Source organism: Lytechinus pictus, chromosome 7 (genome assembly GCF_037042905.1).
Source record: "Lytechinus pictus isolate F3 Inbred chromosome 7, Lp3.0, whole genome shotgun sequence".
NCBI classification, from domain to species: Eukaryota; Metazoa; Echinodermata; class Echinoidea; order Temnopleuroida; family Toxopneustidae; genus Lytechinus; species Lytechinus pictus.
The window spans coordinates 3,010,540-3,028,836 of record NC_087251.1 but is presented as its reverse complement, the minus strand read 5'-3'; the positions used below and the strand labels follow the sequence as shown (position 1 = coordinate 3,028,836).

Genomic DNA, 18,297 nt, shown 5'->3' with positions numbered 1-18,297 from the left:
TTTCTCCCATAGCGTTTGTGATAACTCCGAATGGGGTTGTACTTCTAATGTATGCGGTAAGTTTATTGTACTTTTCATGATAACACAATAAAGCAAATGTATGATTTTTTTTCTGTCGTCGATAGAAATTTAAATCATTTCATGTTTAAGATCAAACTAACTGATCATGTTGATATTGGCCAGCTACACTGCAAACATAGAAACTAGCATTTTTTTAAACCAACTTGACTATATACGAAACATTTTGTAAAAATATATATATGGAGGGGGGACTTGCGACCAATTAATGGTAGAAACTTTGATCTATGGGTGATTTAATCAGCATTTGGTCTATCGTTATACTGATCGACAACAATTAAAAGTTAATACACGTACTCGACATAAGAATATTGTAATATGTCATATTACTACTTCTGAAATCATTTGTCTTTATTTCTATCTTCACGTGTCATCCCTGCTCTTATCTTCTTTTTCTCCCTCAGAATGTTATGCTGATGGAAATGTATATAACAACAATGAGACCTGGTATGAAGACTGCAATACATGGTAGGTGGGGGAGTCTTTACCCACATAGTATTCACACCTTATCATTTTATTTTCTTTGTGCCATCTGTATTAGAAGGGGAATTTTATTCATTTTCTTATTACCGTCTGATTGTCTTGCTTGAACAACGAATCACCTTCAGGAATCTAACATTTGAAACAGTGGCGTACAGATGGGGGCTTGGGGGTCTCTTCCCCCCCAAAAAAAAAAAAATCACAAAGAAACCAAAAAAGAAAGGCGAAATATGAAATTATTTTCTGAATTAACGTCAAAATCTATCACAAAATTTGATTTTTCATGTGATAAAAATATTGTTTTTTTTAAATAGATTTACGCAATATGCCATATCTAGCCCCCTCAAAAGTTTTGGCTCTTTACGCCACTGAACTGAAATAATTGATAGAGTTATTCAATGTGATTTCGTAAAATATTTTTCAACCTATTTTCATTTTACTACAGTGCTTGTCAAAATGGTATCACCTTGTGTACAAATATCGATTGCAGTAAGTATGACGTCATTGTTACATCCTTGATAGAAAAGTTATTTATATACAGGCGTTACATAATTTCTACTTTACAAGAATCACACGCAATGGTACCGATTTTATTTGTTTTATTAGAGATAATTTTTATTTATTTGAAATGATATAGTGCAGAAAGGGATTGACATTAGTGTTCATTTTTGTCAATGCTCTTTATGAATTTACATCGTATTTTATGTTTTTAATAACGTGAAAAAACTGAAAATTTTGTTCAATCTTCATGTTTAATCCATTTTCTTGATATGATTCAGGTCGTGTATGTCTACATGATGATCAGCTATATGACGTAGGAGCTCAAAGAGACGATAGATGTTCAACATGGTAGTCTAAACAATCTTGTTATGAAATTCTTCTTATTTCATAAATAACTTTCAGAAACCATACCTTATAAATTACTATATTAATTTGAATTTAATATAAAGTTCAACCACATTCTCAACAAAAGTTATTCTTTCATATTTGTATAAAATGGATACGCATTTCACTTCTTATATTTCATTTTATAGGCTAACACAAACACAAACATAAATTTACAATGAACGAATATCCAATATGTCAGCTTCCATCTATCAACTTTGTTAGACTCTCTATTCACTGATATATACAGTGTATCTGTATATCCGGACATAACAGGAGGTCGTGGGTTCGATTCCCGGACGAGTCATACCAAATACTTGAAAATAAGACCTTCTGCCTTCTTGTCAGGCGCTCGACGTATGAGAATTCAGAAGGGTAATAATGTTATGCAGGGCCCGCTGGAAGAACAGCTTACAGCTAAAAGTGGCTGCCCTGGGTAAATAAGAGTTATTATTCTTGTTATCATTATTTTATTATCTATTTCTCATTACTTGCTATGTTTGTTTGATTTTTAGTCTTTGTCAGTTTGGTCGCTGGTACTGCGCTCCTCTTGATGACTGTGGTAAGTCTAGCAAATAAAAATCATGTAGCATTTTCTAGAACACGTTTGAAAATGTATGTGAATAAAAATTAAATCAAATTGATTTTTCCTCAGTTTAAGATGGGTCACAATATAAAGTCATTTTGATCAGGCTTGAATCCAGGGGGTGTGAGGGGTGAGGACATTCTCTCTACAGTTTTACACAAAGAGTACCATGTATAATGACGTGCCCCTGCCCTCTTATATCCCCGTATAAAGTGAGGGTGAAAATGTGTCCCTTTTGGAGTCGGACCCTATCTTTTTTATTTTTGTTAGCTTTATTTTATTTTTGTTGGACAAACTTTGAAAATCTTCTGCTGCCCCCATTCTGACATCCTGAATTGATGGCCTATGATTCATCCAATTCCAGGGGCTAAATCGGTTAGCCGCCCATTAATGGAATAATAATTTCCACTATAAGCTAAGAAACCACCTTACTGTAATTGTAATGCCTCAATCCTTCGAGGGGTGTAAAACTGTGGTTGATTAAGCATTGATATTTCTTTCAATTTTAATTATTCTAATTTTAATAATAGAGGAAATTCCTCCTATTTTTCCAATGTTATAACAGTTGACAATACTTGTATGTACGGTATTACGCCATACGAAGAATGGAGCATTCGCCCACAGCACTGTAATCTATGGTAAGCGTCTTTGTATAACATCTATATGAATAGAATAATCACCGCATATTAACAGAAACTATTCAAACGAATAAACATATTCATGTGAATAAGGCACAAATTACCTTTGGGAAAATCTAAATCGTACATATTTTGTTTGATGAAAATATAAACTATCCAACTTTACATTCACCACATCGTCGTCCGCCGAGGAATCAATAACACGAAAATGTCACTTTTATTTGTCTGGCCTCCACCAAGGGGGCGCAAAAATTAAATTCCTTGGGGATGTTGCGTGTATTACTCTCCATGCACGGGCGGCACCCCCCGGTATTCTGGAAGATGTGTAAAAACCTTGTTTTGTTATTTTATTGGGGGGGGGGGGCTTTCAAATTTACACAAATTCAGCAGCCCCAGTAAAAAAAATCGTTCCCAGGGCCGTGAGGGGGCGGAGATAAGTCATGAAGATAAACAGATAAAACAACTAACAGCGACTAATAATCTTTATATCAATAATTTTTCAATTAAATTATAAGTATAGTCATAGGTTCAACCTTTCGGGGGCAGGGGTGACAGTGATTTTTCAATTAATAATAGAAAGATAACAAACGGGGTAGGAGACATGAAAATATCTTGCTGGGACTTGTAACTCAATATTCCTAGTTCGAAATCTAGAAAGTAAAAAATCAATTATTTGCCGAATAAATAATAACAACAATAATAATAGTAAAATAAACTCAAATTTATAGCGCAGACAAACTAGCGAAATTAGCTCCAGTCCGACCACAGCTTTTACGTTATTTACAGTGACAGAATAGTACTGGTCGGTTTAGAATCAATTTCATTGATATAGGGCCATCTCTAATATCCTTGAGACACTCATTATAGGAAATGAATTAATTGAAATTAGATTTTGTTAAATTTTGTTTTGACTTATCCCCATTTCTCACAGTACATGTTTACAAAACGACTGGCAATGCACAACGAGTAATTGTGGTAAGTATTATAACACTATTCTGATTGGTTCCTAGTCAGTCTAATGCGCATGCAATGATGATCCAAATAGGTCATTTCATTTAGCGATTAATTGATAATATATGTATTACAGTGCACAGCTTTACAAAAAAAAATATATGTACATTGATCAAATAGATATAATAGTTGTGTCACAAGATAACCCGTTACCTAATTGAATGAGCTGCGTTGCGACAAGAAAAAATTGTTTGTTTTTATGCATAAGAGTATATATCAAGACCAAGGAAATAAATTTGTGATGAATACGTGAATTTATATAAAGTGCTTTGATATAATATTGACGAATATTATCTCAACACAGCTGTATATTTGCATCGTGTTTGTATTATGTATATTTCTTTAATGTATAAACCTTAATTTTTGACGATTAAAATTGTTTGTAGTATGTAAGAATAAACATATCAAATAGTATGTGATGTAGGTCTTATAATATTCTTCTTTTTATTCTCTCCCTTTCTTGCAATGATCTGAATGGATCACCATAGACATCTAGTAAGTGAATAATTATTTCAAATACATGTTTGTATTAAGTCATATCAGATATAGCAATACAATCTGTTTTATGAATCAGTATACTTGCAACAGCTGTTTTTATTTTATCACTTTACTTAACAGAATTGTCCACTTTCCTCTTAAAAGAAGAAACATAACGAAAATGGTCAACACTTTCCACCCCTTTCCCCTAATAATACTCCCTTTTCGGGTGACAGTGAAGATGGTTATCGTTATCACAAAATAAATCTTTTTAGTATCAAACAGGTCAAATTTTCCTTTCTAAAAATGTTTGCCCCACACACCATGTCTGGTCCCCTCCATATTTTTGGTTATTACGCCACGGCATCCTAACAACAAATATGTTTTCACATACGGGTTATGAATTTGAATAATTATGTTGAACCGTACAAAACAGAACACAGAATTGGAATATGTTGAACCACTCAATCAAACAGAACACATAATTGGATAAGAAGTTTATATTGCGTATTTTCAATATATGCTTGCTGTTTGTACTTTTTTTTAAATGTTGTCTCACTCTCATGCTATTTATACCTCATAGAGTCTCGCATGAATATTTTCTTAAAATTGCTCAAACGCGTTTTGTAAATCGGATTTATTGTTACCCGTTATCATCATTGTCATTAGATCTATTTTTTTTTTATAACAACGCATCATCGCTTTTCTGTATATTTTGGAACTAAAATGGGTATTGTGTGATTTCACTTCTTATTAATATTCTTCTCATTTATATAGTCCTGCAATTTCACAAGCTACCATTGAATTGGACAAAGGTATCCCACAAGGAAAGGAAAATGAATTTATTGAGTAAGTTAATTACTATTTGTTTCAAATGCATATTTGCTATATAGAATGATTCAAACATGTTCCCCCTTTTCAATACTTTTCGATCTGGATATGCTGCTGGATGAAGCATTCCAATGGAATATCTAACGCCATTCGATGATCTTTAAGCAGTCTTTTGTTTATAGAACTATATTATTACAACCATGTTTATCTTCACTATGAACTGCTAAATACTTTTCAGAAAAAGAGTCACTATGGGTAATAAAAAGTTACCTATTAAGAATTTGTTTAATGTTTTAGTATAGATCTGCACTATTTTATGGATGTTATTAATAACAAGACATGATTATTGATTCGCATTATTAAAATTATTGGATTCGTTTTAACAGCACATTTCGTAATGGAATGGTCCAAACTTTCAAACTTGGAAACTCGCAGATTCAGAATATTGAAGTAAGTAAATAATGATAATAATAATAATAAATAATAATAATAGGCATTTAAATAGAGCTATATTGAGTGAAATTTTCAGGATGAATTGAAATGCTAACTTTGGATAATAATAATATTTACAACAAGCACATTTATAATGCGCACATATCCACTCCGAGGAATGATCAAGGCGCCTTATGTAGTATATGTTCCCTCACTGCAAATACACCGGTTTTAATCTAACACCAGCCTGGTATCTATGATCGGTCCACACCAGAGAGGTGTTGAAACAACACCGGTTTGGCGTTAGGCTAACACCAATTTGGCATTTAAGCAATACTAATTAGTGTTAAACCAATATCGATTTGATTCTTAACTGGTGTTGTTTCAACGCTTCTCTGGGACGGACCAATATAAATACCAGGCTGGTGTTAAATTAACACCATCATTTTTGCAGTGTTATACATGTAGTTCTTTAGTATGGTTGTATTTCATTATGCATAATTTGATCATATATCCAAGAGAAATGGACAACAGGGTGGTGTTTGGCACCAGGTAGGACACACTTCATGGACATGATACGTTCTTTTTTTAAAGAAACTAAATGAAAACGGCCTATAAATCATTGCTTTTATTTTGAAATTCGTTACTCGTTAATTATCCTCGACAGAAAACAAATGGTTTATTATTTTGTCATACTATATAAACCACTGATTAACGACTTTGTATAATAAAGAATTCCAATATTTGCCGCCTTTTATATCTAAAGATGAGTCCTGACAATGGCACAGGAATGAATCTGCAATTTAATATTGTCAAGAATTCATCAGAGGAAATCAGCGTTGATGTTATAAAGGAAGCAATAGAAAATAAGGTAAGTGTTTATTTCAAACATCGTAGAAGGCTACAATTTACTCCTGAACACTGCATAAATAATACTAAAAATATATGCTTATATAGCGCATAATATTCGACATCTAATGAAGACCTATCTAATGCCATCGATTAGAAATAACGTTCAAAAGTAAAAACCGTTTGCATTTTTAAACTGCCATTCGTGTTTTTAATGTCTATCATTGTCAAGAATATGGTTAAAATGAAAGGAATGTATAATCAGATCAACAAATCACCAATTTATCAGTTATCAGTCTATCATGATCATGTCTATTTCTCGTCAATGTAAGGAGGAAAATGGGAGGAAGATTCAAGAGTAATGTACATTTTTGTATACTATTTAAAGTTATTTCATGATTTCATTCATTTAACATTATACGATTCAGGAATAAATCTTTGACATCAACCCTCTTTAAATGATATTCTTTCTCTAAGTAGGGTCTACTCTTTCATAAGAAAAAGAAAGCTTAAAATCATACTGATCTAACGCTCATGTGTAAACCTTCTCTTTCTATAAAGGTGGAGAATGGAGACTTAGAAGTGACATTCGAAGGTCAAACATACATTGTCATATCATCTAAGTTTACAGTGATTGAGATTGAACATCCAACGGAGGAACTGTCGAATACAGGGGGAGATAATATGTCTATGATCATAGGAGCTGTAGTAGGGTCTATCGGTTTCATTGTCATTATCGTGTGCATCGTCGTCTTCGTACGTAAAAGTTGCTAAAAGTTTACGCATCTATTACCTTTATGTTACAGTGACCACCCTTATAACTTTCGTTGACATTTTATCGTAAGATGTTCTTGCAAACTAACTTCACTTACTTTTCATTACTAAACCCTTTCATTTTCTTTAGATATTTCTTTAAAAAGAGATAAGAGAGGTAAAGACTATACTTGCCTGTTAATCTAAACAAAAATACATTACCCTTTTATGAAGACTGAGAACAAACAAATAACAAACACACATTTAATTGAGTCGAAATGTTCAATGACTAAGGTGACTTAAAACCGTTATTTTTTCAGTTATTCACTAGGCGGCTAACAGACATGGATTCAAACTTTGTAGTTTCCAGTATAGACAGAGACGATTGTTGACACATTTCTATCTTTTTTGTTCTAATTATTTAATAATAGTTATATCTGTACTCCAAGAGGAAGGAGTGTAAACAAGGCAATCGCAATGGTCCTCTTCATTTACAGGTATAGTTTTTTAATATTGTATTGAATCATGCATATTAATTATCCCCTCATTACTATAATTTTCAGCTCATCTCCAATACGATATGCACGATATTGAACAACCAGTCGTGTATACTTTGGGCAATATTACTAGTATTAAGATTCGTGAATATTTTACTGTGAAATTTTGACAGGATTATATGATGAAAGTTGTTTGTTAACATGAATTGATTACATATTTTTCAGATACATCGATATTTTTATATATATATTTTAATGAACCGACGCTTAGGTGTCATCATGGCTACATAAACTCTACCTTAATATCCACAACACAATTAGAGAACTCATTCTTCCCTTACACACTGGAACAAACTCACAAGGGGAAGAGTTACTTCAAAAAGCACTGATAAGTCTTCAAAACAAAATTACATAGGCCCTCCCAAACCTAAAACTATCATACCACCACTAATAACACCACCCTCGTCAGCCATGAGTATGCTGTCTTCCGGCTGAACTACAATGTACGAGGTACATTGATCATTTTAATCACCCTAAATCATTTCTGAAATTATAATGCATATTTTATTTTCAAATGTCAGTGTAAAGTATATTTTCCGAACAATGTCACCATGGAGATGGCTGTGTATCATACGGCTGTATTATGAAATATATATATATATATTTTTTTCATCTGAACAGCAACTTGCTTTGGAGACGCCGCCTGAATCACCAGTCAGTCGACCTGAGCGTTCCCGAACGATTCCAGCTCATTTCCGCTTCAAGAATCCATACATATAAACTCAGCCGGAAGGCATATCGAATCCAGAACCTGATGCAAGAACAAGCCAACTGATTTTACGGAATCCTGTAAAGTTTGTTTTTAAAGATTCGACGAAAGTTGGCATTCCTTTTCATTTTATAAACGTATATTGTGTAGTGAATATATATTCGACTGTGCTCATTACTCAACCCAGAAAACATACTTAGTGTACAATTCATTGCTCTTTGTATGTAATGATTGTTGTATTATATTTATTTTTGTTGGAAATAAAATCTAAGTTGAATTATTTTAAAGAATATATACTGTATGAATGGTATGAACTCTGAAATAATTGCTTTTTTTTTTTTATCGGCTGCTCTTTCAAACTAATGTTTTGAAATTAGACAAAAATATTATATTTTTCAACAATAAAATTTTTAAACATTGAATATTGCTGTTTAACTGTAAAAACTTTTGTTTAAAATTAGGAAATAGGTGTTCAATTAGTATTAAACTAGCCAGTATAAAATGCTTTACTGTAAAAATATTAGCTCCTTATTTCAACAAACAAAATGTTTTATTGTGAGCATGACGAATAAGTTGTGATAGTGCATAGTTCTAAGGGTGCGTTTATCCGCCACTTTTTCACCCTAGAATCATGATCTGAATCATGATTCAAATCATGATTCTGCAGAATCACGATTGCGTTTAGTCGAAATTGAATATAATCATGATTAGAATCACAAACATGAAACACGAAAAAAGGGGCGTTTGGAAAGACGTTTCTGCAGAATCACGTACGAAAATGTTCGAATAAGGCTGCGTTTATCCGACCTCAAGCCAGAATCGTGATTTGAATCATGATTGGAATCATGATTCAAATCACAAACATGAATCACAATTACTACAGAATCAGGGTTTAGACGACCTTCGTTCCAACGCTGTTTCTCCTCGGATTCGGACCGATCCAGTGCGCATCACAGTGCGCAGTTTGACCCAGGAAGTATAGGTCAACGTTGGACACTTAATTGGAGGTCGGCGACGTACATGTGATGTGACAACGTGGGGCGCGCGCCTTGGCAAGAACCGGAAATAGCTCGACACAATGACGTCATATAATCATGATTCAAATCACGATATCGTTTATCCGAACATTTTCGTACGTGATTCTGCAGAAACGTCTTTCCAAACGCCCTTTTTTTCGTAGTTCATGTTTGTGATTCTAATCATGATTATATTCAATTTCGACTAAACGCAATCGTGATTCTGCAGAATCGTGATTTGAATCATGATTGGAATCATGATTATAGGGTAAAAAAGTGGCGGATAAACGCACCCTAAACGATATCGTGATTTGAATCATGATTATATGACCTCACTGTGTCGGGCTACTTTCGGTTTGACTCTTCATGTTTGTGTTTTGAATCATCAATCATGATTCAAAACACAAACATGAATCACGATATCACAGAATCAGCGTTTAGACGACCTTCATTCCAATGCTGTTTCTCCTCAGATTCGGGCCAATCCAGTGCGCATCACTAGTGCGCAGTTTGACAGAGGAAGTTTTTCGCACGTGTTTCGGCTCTCGAAAAATATTTTGCTTCCAGAATTCAACCTAAGTTTACTTCTATCATATAGGGTCCATATGCTTCTATTCATCTTGTTAGTTAATCCAAAATGGTGTTCGGAAGTGAATTTCAGCGTAGATCCAATTTAATATTGACACTCTATACTCAACAACAACTGAGATCATTGTCTGTCCAGTTAATTCATTTACTAGAACTTGAAGTTGAAGACATGACCAAAAAATGAAAAGTAGTGGACGATGCGAAGACCAACACAGAATTTGAACATGACAAGAAATGCATGCAGAGTAATCATGTACATACAATGAGCACATGGAGAGCCTTGAGCTTGGCAAGAGTCAAACCGAAAGCCGTAGCCCGACACAGTGAGGTCATATAATCATGATTCAAATCACGATATCGTTTATTCGAACATTTTCGTACGTGATTCTGCAGAAACGTCTTTCCAAACGCCCCTTTTTTCGTGTTTCATGTTTGTGATTCTAATCATGATTATATTCAATAAACGCAATCGTGATTCTGCAGAATCATGATTTGAATCATGATTCGAATCATGATTATAGGGTAAAAAAGTGGCGGATAAACGCAAATCTTGCCGACGGAGTTATATTTTTCCCAAGGGATTATATTTTGCCCGAAGCGCGCAGCGCTGAGGCAAAATATAGCTTCGGAGGGAAGTTGAAATGTTATTTATTAAAACGATAGACCAGGCAATATTTGTTATATTATATAGTCTATATGGATTCGCCATCAGAGATTGCCTTCATCATCTGGCCCCAACCCGAAATTCTTGCTACAGCTCTGATCCGTCTACGTCATAATAGAAAAAAAATGGAAAATACATCAAGCGCGTTCTTCATGCAATCGACGCATTAACACTATAGTGCGTACATCAAATAGACTACATGATTACGCAACTTGTAAGCAGCGAGTGACGTCACCTTAGTGAATATAACGCCGCAATTGAAAATACAACGCAGTTATATTCACTGAGGTGACGTAAAAACCTCGAATATTATACAGATATTGCCTACCTAGAGTTTGAATATAACATTTCCTCTCCCCGACTGAGTTATATTTTTCCCAAGGGATTATATTTTGCCCGAAGCGCGCAGCACTGAGGGAAAATATTCTCCCGAGGGAAAAATATAAATTCGGAGGGGAGTTGAAATGTTATTTATTAAAGCGATAGACCAGGCAATATCTGTTATATTATAATATAATATAACAGATATTAATAATTATAGTCTATGTGGATTCGCCATCAGAGATTGCATTCATCATCCAGCTCCAACCCGAAATTCTTGCTACAGCTCTGATCCATCTACGTCATAATAGAAAATATTTTTAAAATGCATCAAGCGCGTTCTTCATGCAATCGACGCGTTCAAACTACCTGATTACGCAACTTGTAAGCAGCGAGTGACGTCACCTTAGTGAATATAACGCTGCAATTGACAATACAACGCAGTTATATTCACTGAGGTGACGTCAAAACCTAGAATATAACAAATGCGATCCTCGCAGCTATGGTCACGTGTTGGCGTATTGACTTATCACTGATTCGAATCTACATAACCTATGTAATATACCAAATTATGCGATCCTCGCAGCTATGATCACGTGATGGCGTATTGACCTATCACTGATTCGAACCTACATAAGTTATGTAATATTCATAAATAATTCAGTGCTCGTCATTTTTTTGGTATGGGAGATAGAGGAAATATAAAGGGGGAATGTTTTTGAGCGGGGTTATTTTCATGTTAAAGGTTCATGACAAATTAGTAATCTCAAATAAACTATTTTCGTTACAATTTACACACTATTCTTGTCGAGTTATTATTCTAGTAGTTTATGACAAAATTATGGTATACAACAAACGTTTTTTCATGGCAAAATAACAATAAGTAAAATTATACTATCACGTCTGATATAGTATATCGGGGTAAATTTAAAGTTATTTGTGAAATGGGAGCTACATTAAGAGTGATGTAATAGGAAAGAGGATGAGAAACGTATTGAACGAGGGAGGGAGAGGAAATGAAAAAATGTAGGTTTGGAAAAGTTTCTGCAAGTGTCGCCAGTTCAAAATTACTTTCTGTTCGAGATCAGTGCAGAATTTAGTTTTTTTAATCTAAAAACATTTCTAAGATTCTTTCTGAGTTTGTCAAATTTCGTTTAAGGTAGGCCTATCCTTTCGCCAGTGACGTAATAAACAAAAAGTTTTGAGGGGCATGACATGGCGAATAGGGCAATGATTATTTTTTTAAATCAAAATCTGATTTTTGTAATAGATTTTCACATATTCATAAAATAACATACTAAACGCCTTTTCCTATCTTTTTCTTCCTTTCCTCTTTTTTTTTCTTGATCGTGATTTTTTGGGGGAGGGGATCCATGGCTCCATAAGACCACCATCTGTACGCCAGTGCTTTTCGCCGAAACTTGTATTAATTTCACTGCGAATATGGACTTCTTCAGGGGCGGATCCAGCCTTCGCCAATAGGGGGGCCCGGAATTTTTTTTCAGCCATATTTTCTCCCCTCGGCCGCTCGAAGATGATTTTTGGTTTCTTTGAAGGGGTAGTTCTAATAGTCACTTCTTAGCTTTATTCTTATGAATAAACATGAATATATAATATCATAATCCTTAGTTATATAATGCGAGCGCGAAGCGCGAGCTTATTTTTTTAAAAATCTTATGTATATTTTTCCTAAAATCTTGAGCATTCTGGGCAATGTTTGTTATCCTGAAAAAGATGTGTATGCAAATGAATAATTACTAAGAACGTGAAGCGCGAGCAGAAATAAACTGATGGAAAAGGTACCTGTTTAAGACTGCTTGCAGTTAGCAATGCATGAAGACGTTACATATTTTACAAATCAAATAATGCGAGCGCGAAGCGCGAGCTGAATATTTTTTACATTTTTACCTAAGGAATGGAAATTCTTGGCACTTTTTGTTACTTAAACAGAATAAGTATATAACTAAACAATCGATGCGAGCGCGAAGCGCAAGCGGAAAATTTCGAGATTTAGACCTACTGAATGAGACAATTCATGTTTTGTAAATCATGAAAAGGATGAGTAAGTGGGGATCTTCCTTACATTAATAATGCAAGCGCAGAGCGCGAGCAGAAAACTTTTAAATACGCTTTGAAATGATCGTAAAGGTACCTGTTAAGGACTGTTTGCACTTAGCCATGAAGACGTTACATATTTCAACAATCAAATCATGCGAGCGCGAAGCGCGAGCTGAAAATTTTTGACATTTCTACATAAGAATGTAAAATTTTAATCAATTTTTGTAATCGTAAACGAGATAGGTATATAACTAAACAATTGCTGCGAGCGCGAAGCACGAGCGGAAAAAAAAATTCGAGATTTAGACCTAAAAAGTGGACACTCTATTCATGTTTTGTAAATCATGAAAATAATGAGTAATGGGGAATCTTCCTACATTAATAATGCGAGCACAAAGCGCGAGCAGAAAATTTTTGATATTGTGATCTGAAACTGGATAATGATTTAAATAGAGAACAAGTTGAGTATTTGAATAAACATGCGCGCGCGTGTTTCATATTTAGACCTAGAATTTAGGCATTCTAAATACATCTCTTATAATAAAAATCAAAGCGAGCGCGAAGCGCGAGCTTAAACTATTTGATATTCCGATCTGAAAAAAGGGTCAATTTCAGCTCTATATTTCAAGCACTTTGTAGGAAAATTGTGAGGTTGATATGGATCACACTTAATAAAGAGCTGATATTTTTTATTATTATTACTTTGAGTTTGAACATAGGACCGGGACATCCTTAGGACATGCATGTGAAAATAGTCCGACTATCTTCCTATTCCTCTTGCTAAGCGCGAGATGAAACAAAAGGGACAATTTGATTTTGAAATTAATATCTTATTCATTAATGCTAATGAGGGCGCGAAATCTGATGACATTATGGCCTGAAAACTGGACATTCCAAGCACTTTTGTAATTATAAATAGGATGCATCAGTTAATATATTTAATCATTAATGCGAGCGCAATCGCGAGCCAAAATTTTTGATAAACTGTCATGAAAAGGGGTTTGTTGTGTAATCAATACTGAGACATACATAACTCGCCAATCAAAATGCGAGCGTGATACGTTTTGACAATTAGACATGAAAATGGATATTTTGAAAACTTTATGGAAGACACGAAAATAATAGCTACCTGACAAATCAAATTTTGCGAGCACGCAGCGCGAGCAGAAAATGTTTATATTCAGACCACTTTTTAAAAATCAATTTGTAAATCAAACAAAATAATGAAAGTTCGAATTCCGAGCTGAAATATGTTTTGTATATTGAGTTCAAAATTTGATATTTTAAGCTCCATATTGAGCAAGATATGTAAATTACCTAAAAGGCAATGCGAGCGCGAAGCGCGAGCGAAAATTTTACATGAAAGATTTTTTAAAAGATTATTTTCCAAGTCTTCCCTCATCTTATTTCATTCAATCGTCTTCGTCCTCTTATGTTTCCCCTTCTTTTTCCCCTCTTTTTCTTTTTTTTTCCTCTTTTTCTTTTTTTTCTTTCTTTCCCCCTTTTTCTTTATTTTGCTCCGCCAATAGGGGGGGGGGGGGGCCTGGATCCGCCTATGCTTCTTTGACGAGCTGTATTACCAGTTTTCTCATAGGTGTTAGGTTCAAGGTTTATTCATATCAACATTTCACACTATCAAACATCAATAGCTCAATATAAAAAATAGCATTATATATTACAAATTTCCATAGATAAGCATAGATAAATATCGTAAAATATGAAATGCATACATAATATAACAATAGAAAAAAGATACCCGAAAGTATTCTTATAATTCTTTTTAAAATAATGACACAACAAGGTTTACACTAGTTTCGGGGTTGTCTAGATAAAATCGATCGCAAGTATAGGCCACCGACCCCCATGGCATAATTAATGAGCCAAACATTTCGAGGGGGCCAGATGTGACGTATCAGGCATTAATTAAAAAACAAGTGGCGAGCGAGCAAAGTGAGCAAACAAAAATAGACATTTTTATTACAAAATCCAATCTCGTTTATACAACGAGTCGAGTACAAATTTTGAGTATGTATGTACAATGTAGTTAACGGGCTCGCCCCTGAGTATCTTAAAAGTTAGTAGTATTCAGAACCCCTCAGATACCTACACGATATGCTCCAATCTCCTTTATACCCAAACCTAAAACTCAATACATGAAAAGATCTTTTCAATATCACGGTTCTATATGGAACAAACTCCCTCTTTCTGTTAGAAACGCCACATCCTTACAATCGTTCAAATCAAAGTGCAAAATCCATGCTTCCGTCAATCGCCTTAATCCTTAATTCTTTTGTAATCTTGGTTTTATTCGTTCATTTTGTAATTGTTTGGAGGGTCTTTTTTTTTCTTTTTGAAATCTTTTTCTTTTTTTTTCATTCCATTTAATAACAATAATACATAGAATCTATATAGCGTATTTTCCATTTTGATTCAATGCTCAAGGCGCTTGGAAAAGAGCAAAAAATTACGAGAAAAACAAGAAAAGGCACATAACGAAGGAGGGAAAATGTCTGTCTTCAAACCTAGTACCTAATACCTTTTATTATATATTTAATGTATATGTTGTAATATAAAATTTGTGTTGTTTTTATTGTGCTGCAGGGCCCCTTTGTAAATCATAACTGAAACAGCTACCCTATTAAAATAAAACGTGAATAAATAAAAGATTTTGACATAGGCTAATATAAAAAAACAATAGCATATTTCACCCTTCCCTCTTTCCTATTCTCTTTTGTTCTTGGTCGTGATTTTTTTTTGGGGGGAGTGGGCAGTCACCCCAAGCACCCTCCCCCCTCCTCCCCAAACTAGGGAAGAGTTTCATCAATATTTTCATCCGAAAAGTTGTCAGATCTGACAAATTTCCTTGCTTCTGATTGGCTGAGAAGCACTGTTACTATGGTAACTGTAGGATAAAACAGGACTTGTCAGATAAAAAGGCTGATAAGTCCTTTGATGAAACGCTCCCTTGGGCTTCTAAAAAGGGATCGAAAAATTATAACAAATCCGCTAAAACAGACTTGCATGGGCTTGCATCCAAAGATTTTAGGCTATCTAGCGAAGCTGCGCTCTACTGTCTTTGGTTGCAACTATGTCCTACTGTTCCTACACATAGAGTTGGATACGCTTTATCCAACTCTATGGTCCAACACGAATACGTATCGCGATTTGAGAAGAACCTGCCAGTCAAATCAATCAATTAAAATTCTGCGTTCTGATTGGTCTAAAACTTAAGACGCGCCTAGTTCTGTAGTTGCCCATGACCATTGACGCGTACATGCATGCACCGCGTAATATGTATGATTCGCAATGCGCGATCGTGATGTTGTTGTATTTGATTTTGAATGCAAAATAATTAATAGGCAAACTGGCAAACGGCTAAATTGGCGAGGCTGCAAACAAATCAACCATGGATACCGTGTCATCTGATGCATCTGCAACTGAACCAGAAACTGAAGGAAAGTTTGGAATGTTGAAACGTAAAAGAAGGAAAAGAACTATCATTACCCCGGAACAATTGATTAAGCTTGAAGAGCTTTACAAACAGGAGCAATGGCCGGGAAGGGATAGGAAAGAAGAACTTGCACGGGAGATCGAGATGTCTTCTCACTTTGTTAACATTTGGTTTCAGAACAAACGTTCAAGACTGAAAAAGCTTGCGCAAGAGGAGGAAGAAATAAAGGCAATGAAGAGCAGAGCAGAAGAGTCTTCCAAGTGCGTTAAGAAAATACCTTTAGCACCCAAACGAGAATTAAAAAAGAAGGATGAAGACAACAATGCAGCAGGAACAACACGTCTACCACCAGTGATCTCGGCTCCGATCCAGAGTATAATGCCACCTGTTGGAGGTTTGCCAGTTTTCACCATCACAACCAAGAATGGTCCTGGTCCCGCTTCACCTGTTTTTACCAGTTTGCCTCAACTTGCTGTTCCTCTCATTCCGCAAAATACACTATTTGCAACAGTTCCACAGTCAGCATGTCTTCAAAATAAAGAAAAAGTTGTGACTCCTTCAGCCGTAACATTACCAGCACTTGTCAGAGGAACAATTCCGGGAACAGCTAGATCCAAGTCAGTTAGACTTGCAGCAACACAATTGATGTCTCCTGATCCACCAAAGAGGTCCAAATCTACCTCTGGGGCAACAACATTCTTAGTTCCCTCATTAGGATCATCATACTCCTGCAATGATAATGTAAGTTGATCAGCAAGACAATGGCTGAAACTAATTTCATTTATTAAATATTAAGGGCTCTTTTGTTGACTTAATAATTATAGGGCACAATTATTCTGAATATCTGGAAAAATTGAGCCTTTATGGAATATCAAAGGGATTGTTTGATTTTAATTCAAAATTTAGATGTGCAGACATAGCCACCCTCTTTATCAGGGACCTTCCAATTTGTCTAAAAGATTCTCCCTTACCGGTATACCCAGTTGTTGTGTGTCCGGACAGGTTGTGTGTCCGGACGATCAATTTTAGAAAGTCATTTGGAAAAAATTACAAGCGAAGTTTCATCAAATTTTAGTACAAAATTTTAGAAAATATTATAGAGAACAAAATAGAAGATGATTACAACTATTGAATTCATATTTTTAGTGTAATCTTAAGACAAAAAAGAAGGCTTCAAAAATATAAAGTGTCCGGACACCCGATCCCCCATCCTACCTGTACATGTTAAATTTGATTAATTGGAAGGAGCTTGTCATATCTGTAAAGCTTATGGTATCCCACTCCCTAAATCACTTGGATCATTTAATACTATGGATGTAGTGTGTGGATATCAATGTTATGGTTCAGCTTTGTCTTAATTAAGTCATGCTCATCCCATATTACATTTTGTTTCTTTCAGAATATGCCAAATGCCTGTCATCAGCCGAAAGAGCAATCAGGAACTTCAAACTCTACTCCAGTATCCTCAAACACAGCCAGCAAAATCGTAACCCCCACTAGCCCACTAGATCCTGCTTCAACGCTACTACGCTGTATGATACTCATGATGGCCATGTCTGAAGTACCTTGTTCTATCTCTAAGGAATCTTGGGAGTTCGATCTTGCAGTAAGTGCTATGCTGTATGGTGTCAAGCTGAATAATGGCAGTGTACTGACCTATGACAAACGAGATGGCTTCCATATTGACAAAGTGGTCAAGAAAAGAAAGAAAGGAAAGAAGAAGAAAAAGGAAAAGACAGGCAAGAAGGAATGAATATGTTGGAATAATTAATTTATTATGAACATTATACCTTATCTGATCAGCGGACTGTACCCATCATTCACACAGACATCAATTAGAAATAAGCTCGCCCAGACTGAATGACCTACCCTTTTCTTGAAAATTCTAGATTTATAGTAAGATACTAGATTCA

General features: G+C 34.9%; 2 protein-coding genes across 4 annotated transcripts in view; both read left to right on the top strand.

Moving 5' to 3' along the window:
- Positions 1-11,668, top strand: part of LOC129264063 (fibropellin-1-like) — a 28,885-nt gene extending 17,217 nt beyond the window's left edge. For all 3 annotated transcript variants that reach the window (XM_064101623.1, XM_064101622.1, XM_064101621.1), the window contains exons 19-32: positions 13-56; positions 483-546; positions 1,004-1,047; positions 1,338-1,407; positions 1,959-2,005; positions 2,595-2,667; positions 3,599-3,646; positions 4,933-5,004; positions 5,373-5,436; positions 6,185-6,289; positions 6,829-7,023; positions 7,452-7,517; positions 8,199-8,883; positions 11,514-11,668. In XM_064101623.1, the coding sequence (XP_063957693.1) occupies positions 13-56; positions 483-546; positions 1,004-1,047; positions 1,338-1,407; positions 1,959-2,005; positions 2,595-2,667; positions 3,599-3,646; positions 4,933-5,004; positions 5,373-5,436; positions 6,185-6,289; positions 6,829-7,023; positions 7,452-7,517; positions 8,199-8,297 (991 nt within the window). In that variant the 3' untranslated portion in view covers positions 8,298-8,883; positions 11,514-11,668. The remainder of the gene's footprint in view (positions 1-12; positions 57-482; positions 547-1,003; positions 1,048-1,337; positions 1,408-1,958; positions 2,006-2,594; positions 2,668-3,598; positions 3,647-4,932; positions 5,005-5,372; positions 5,437-6,184; positions 6,290-6,828; positions 7,024-7,451; positions 7,518-8,198; positions 8,884-11,513) is intronic.
- A 4,630-nt stretch (positions 11,669-16,298) lies between these two features.
- Positions 16,299-18,194, top strand: LOC129265604 (tetrapeptide repeat homeobox protein 2-like). Its single transcript, XM_064101620.1, has 2 exons — positions 16,299-17,125; positions 17,784-18,194. Exons 1-2 carry the CDS (start codon positions 16,340-16,342, stop codon positions 18,135-18,137), a joined length of 1,140 nt encoding a protein of 379 aa, XP_063957690.1. The 5' UTR covers positions 16,299-16,339; the 3' UTR covers positions 18,138-18,194.
- Positions 18,195-18,297: the final 103 nt, after the last annotated feature.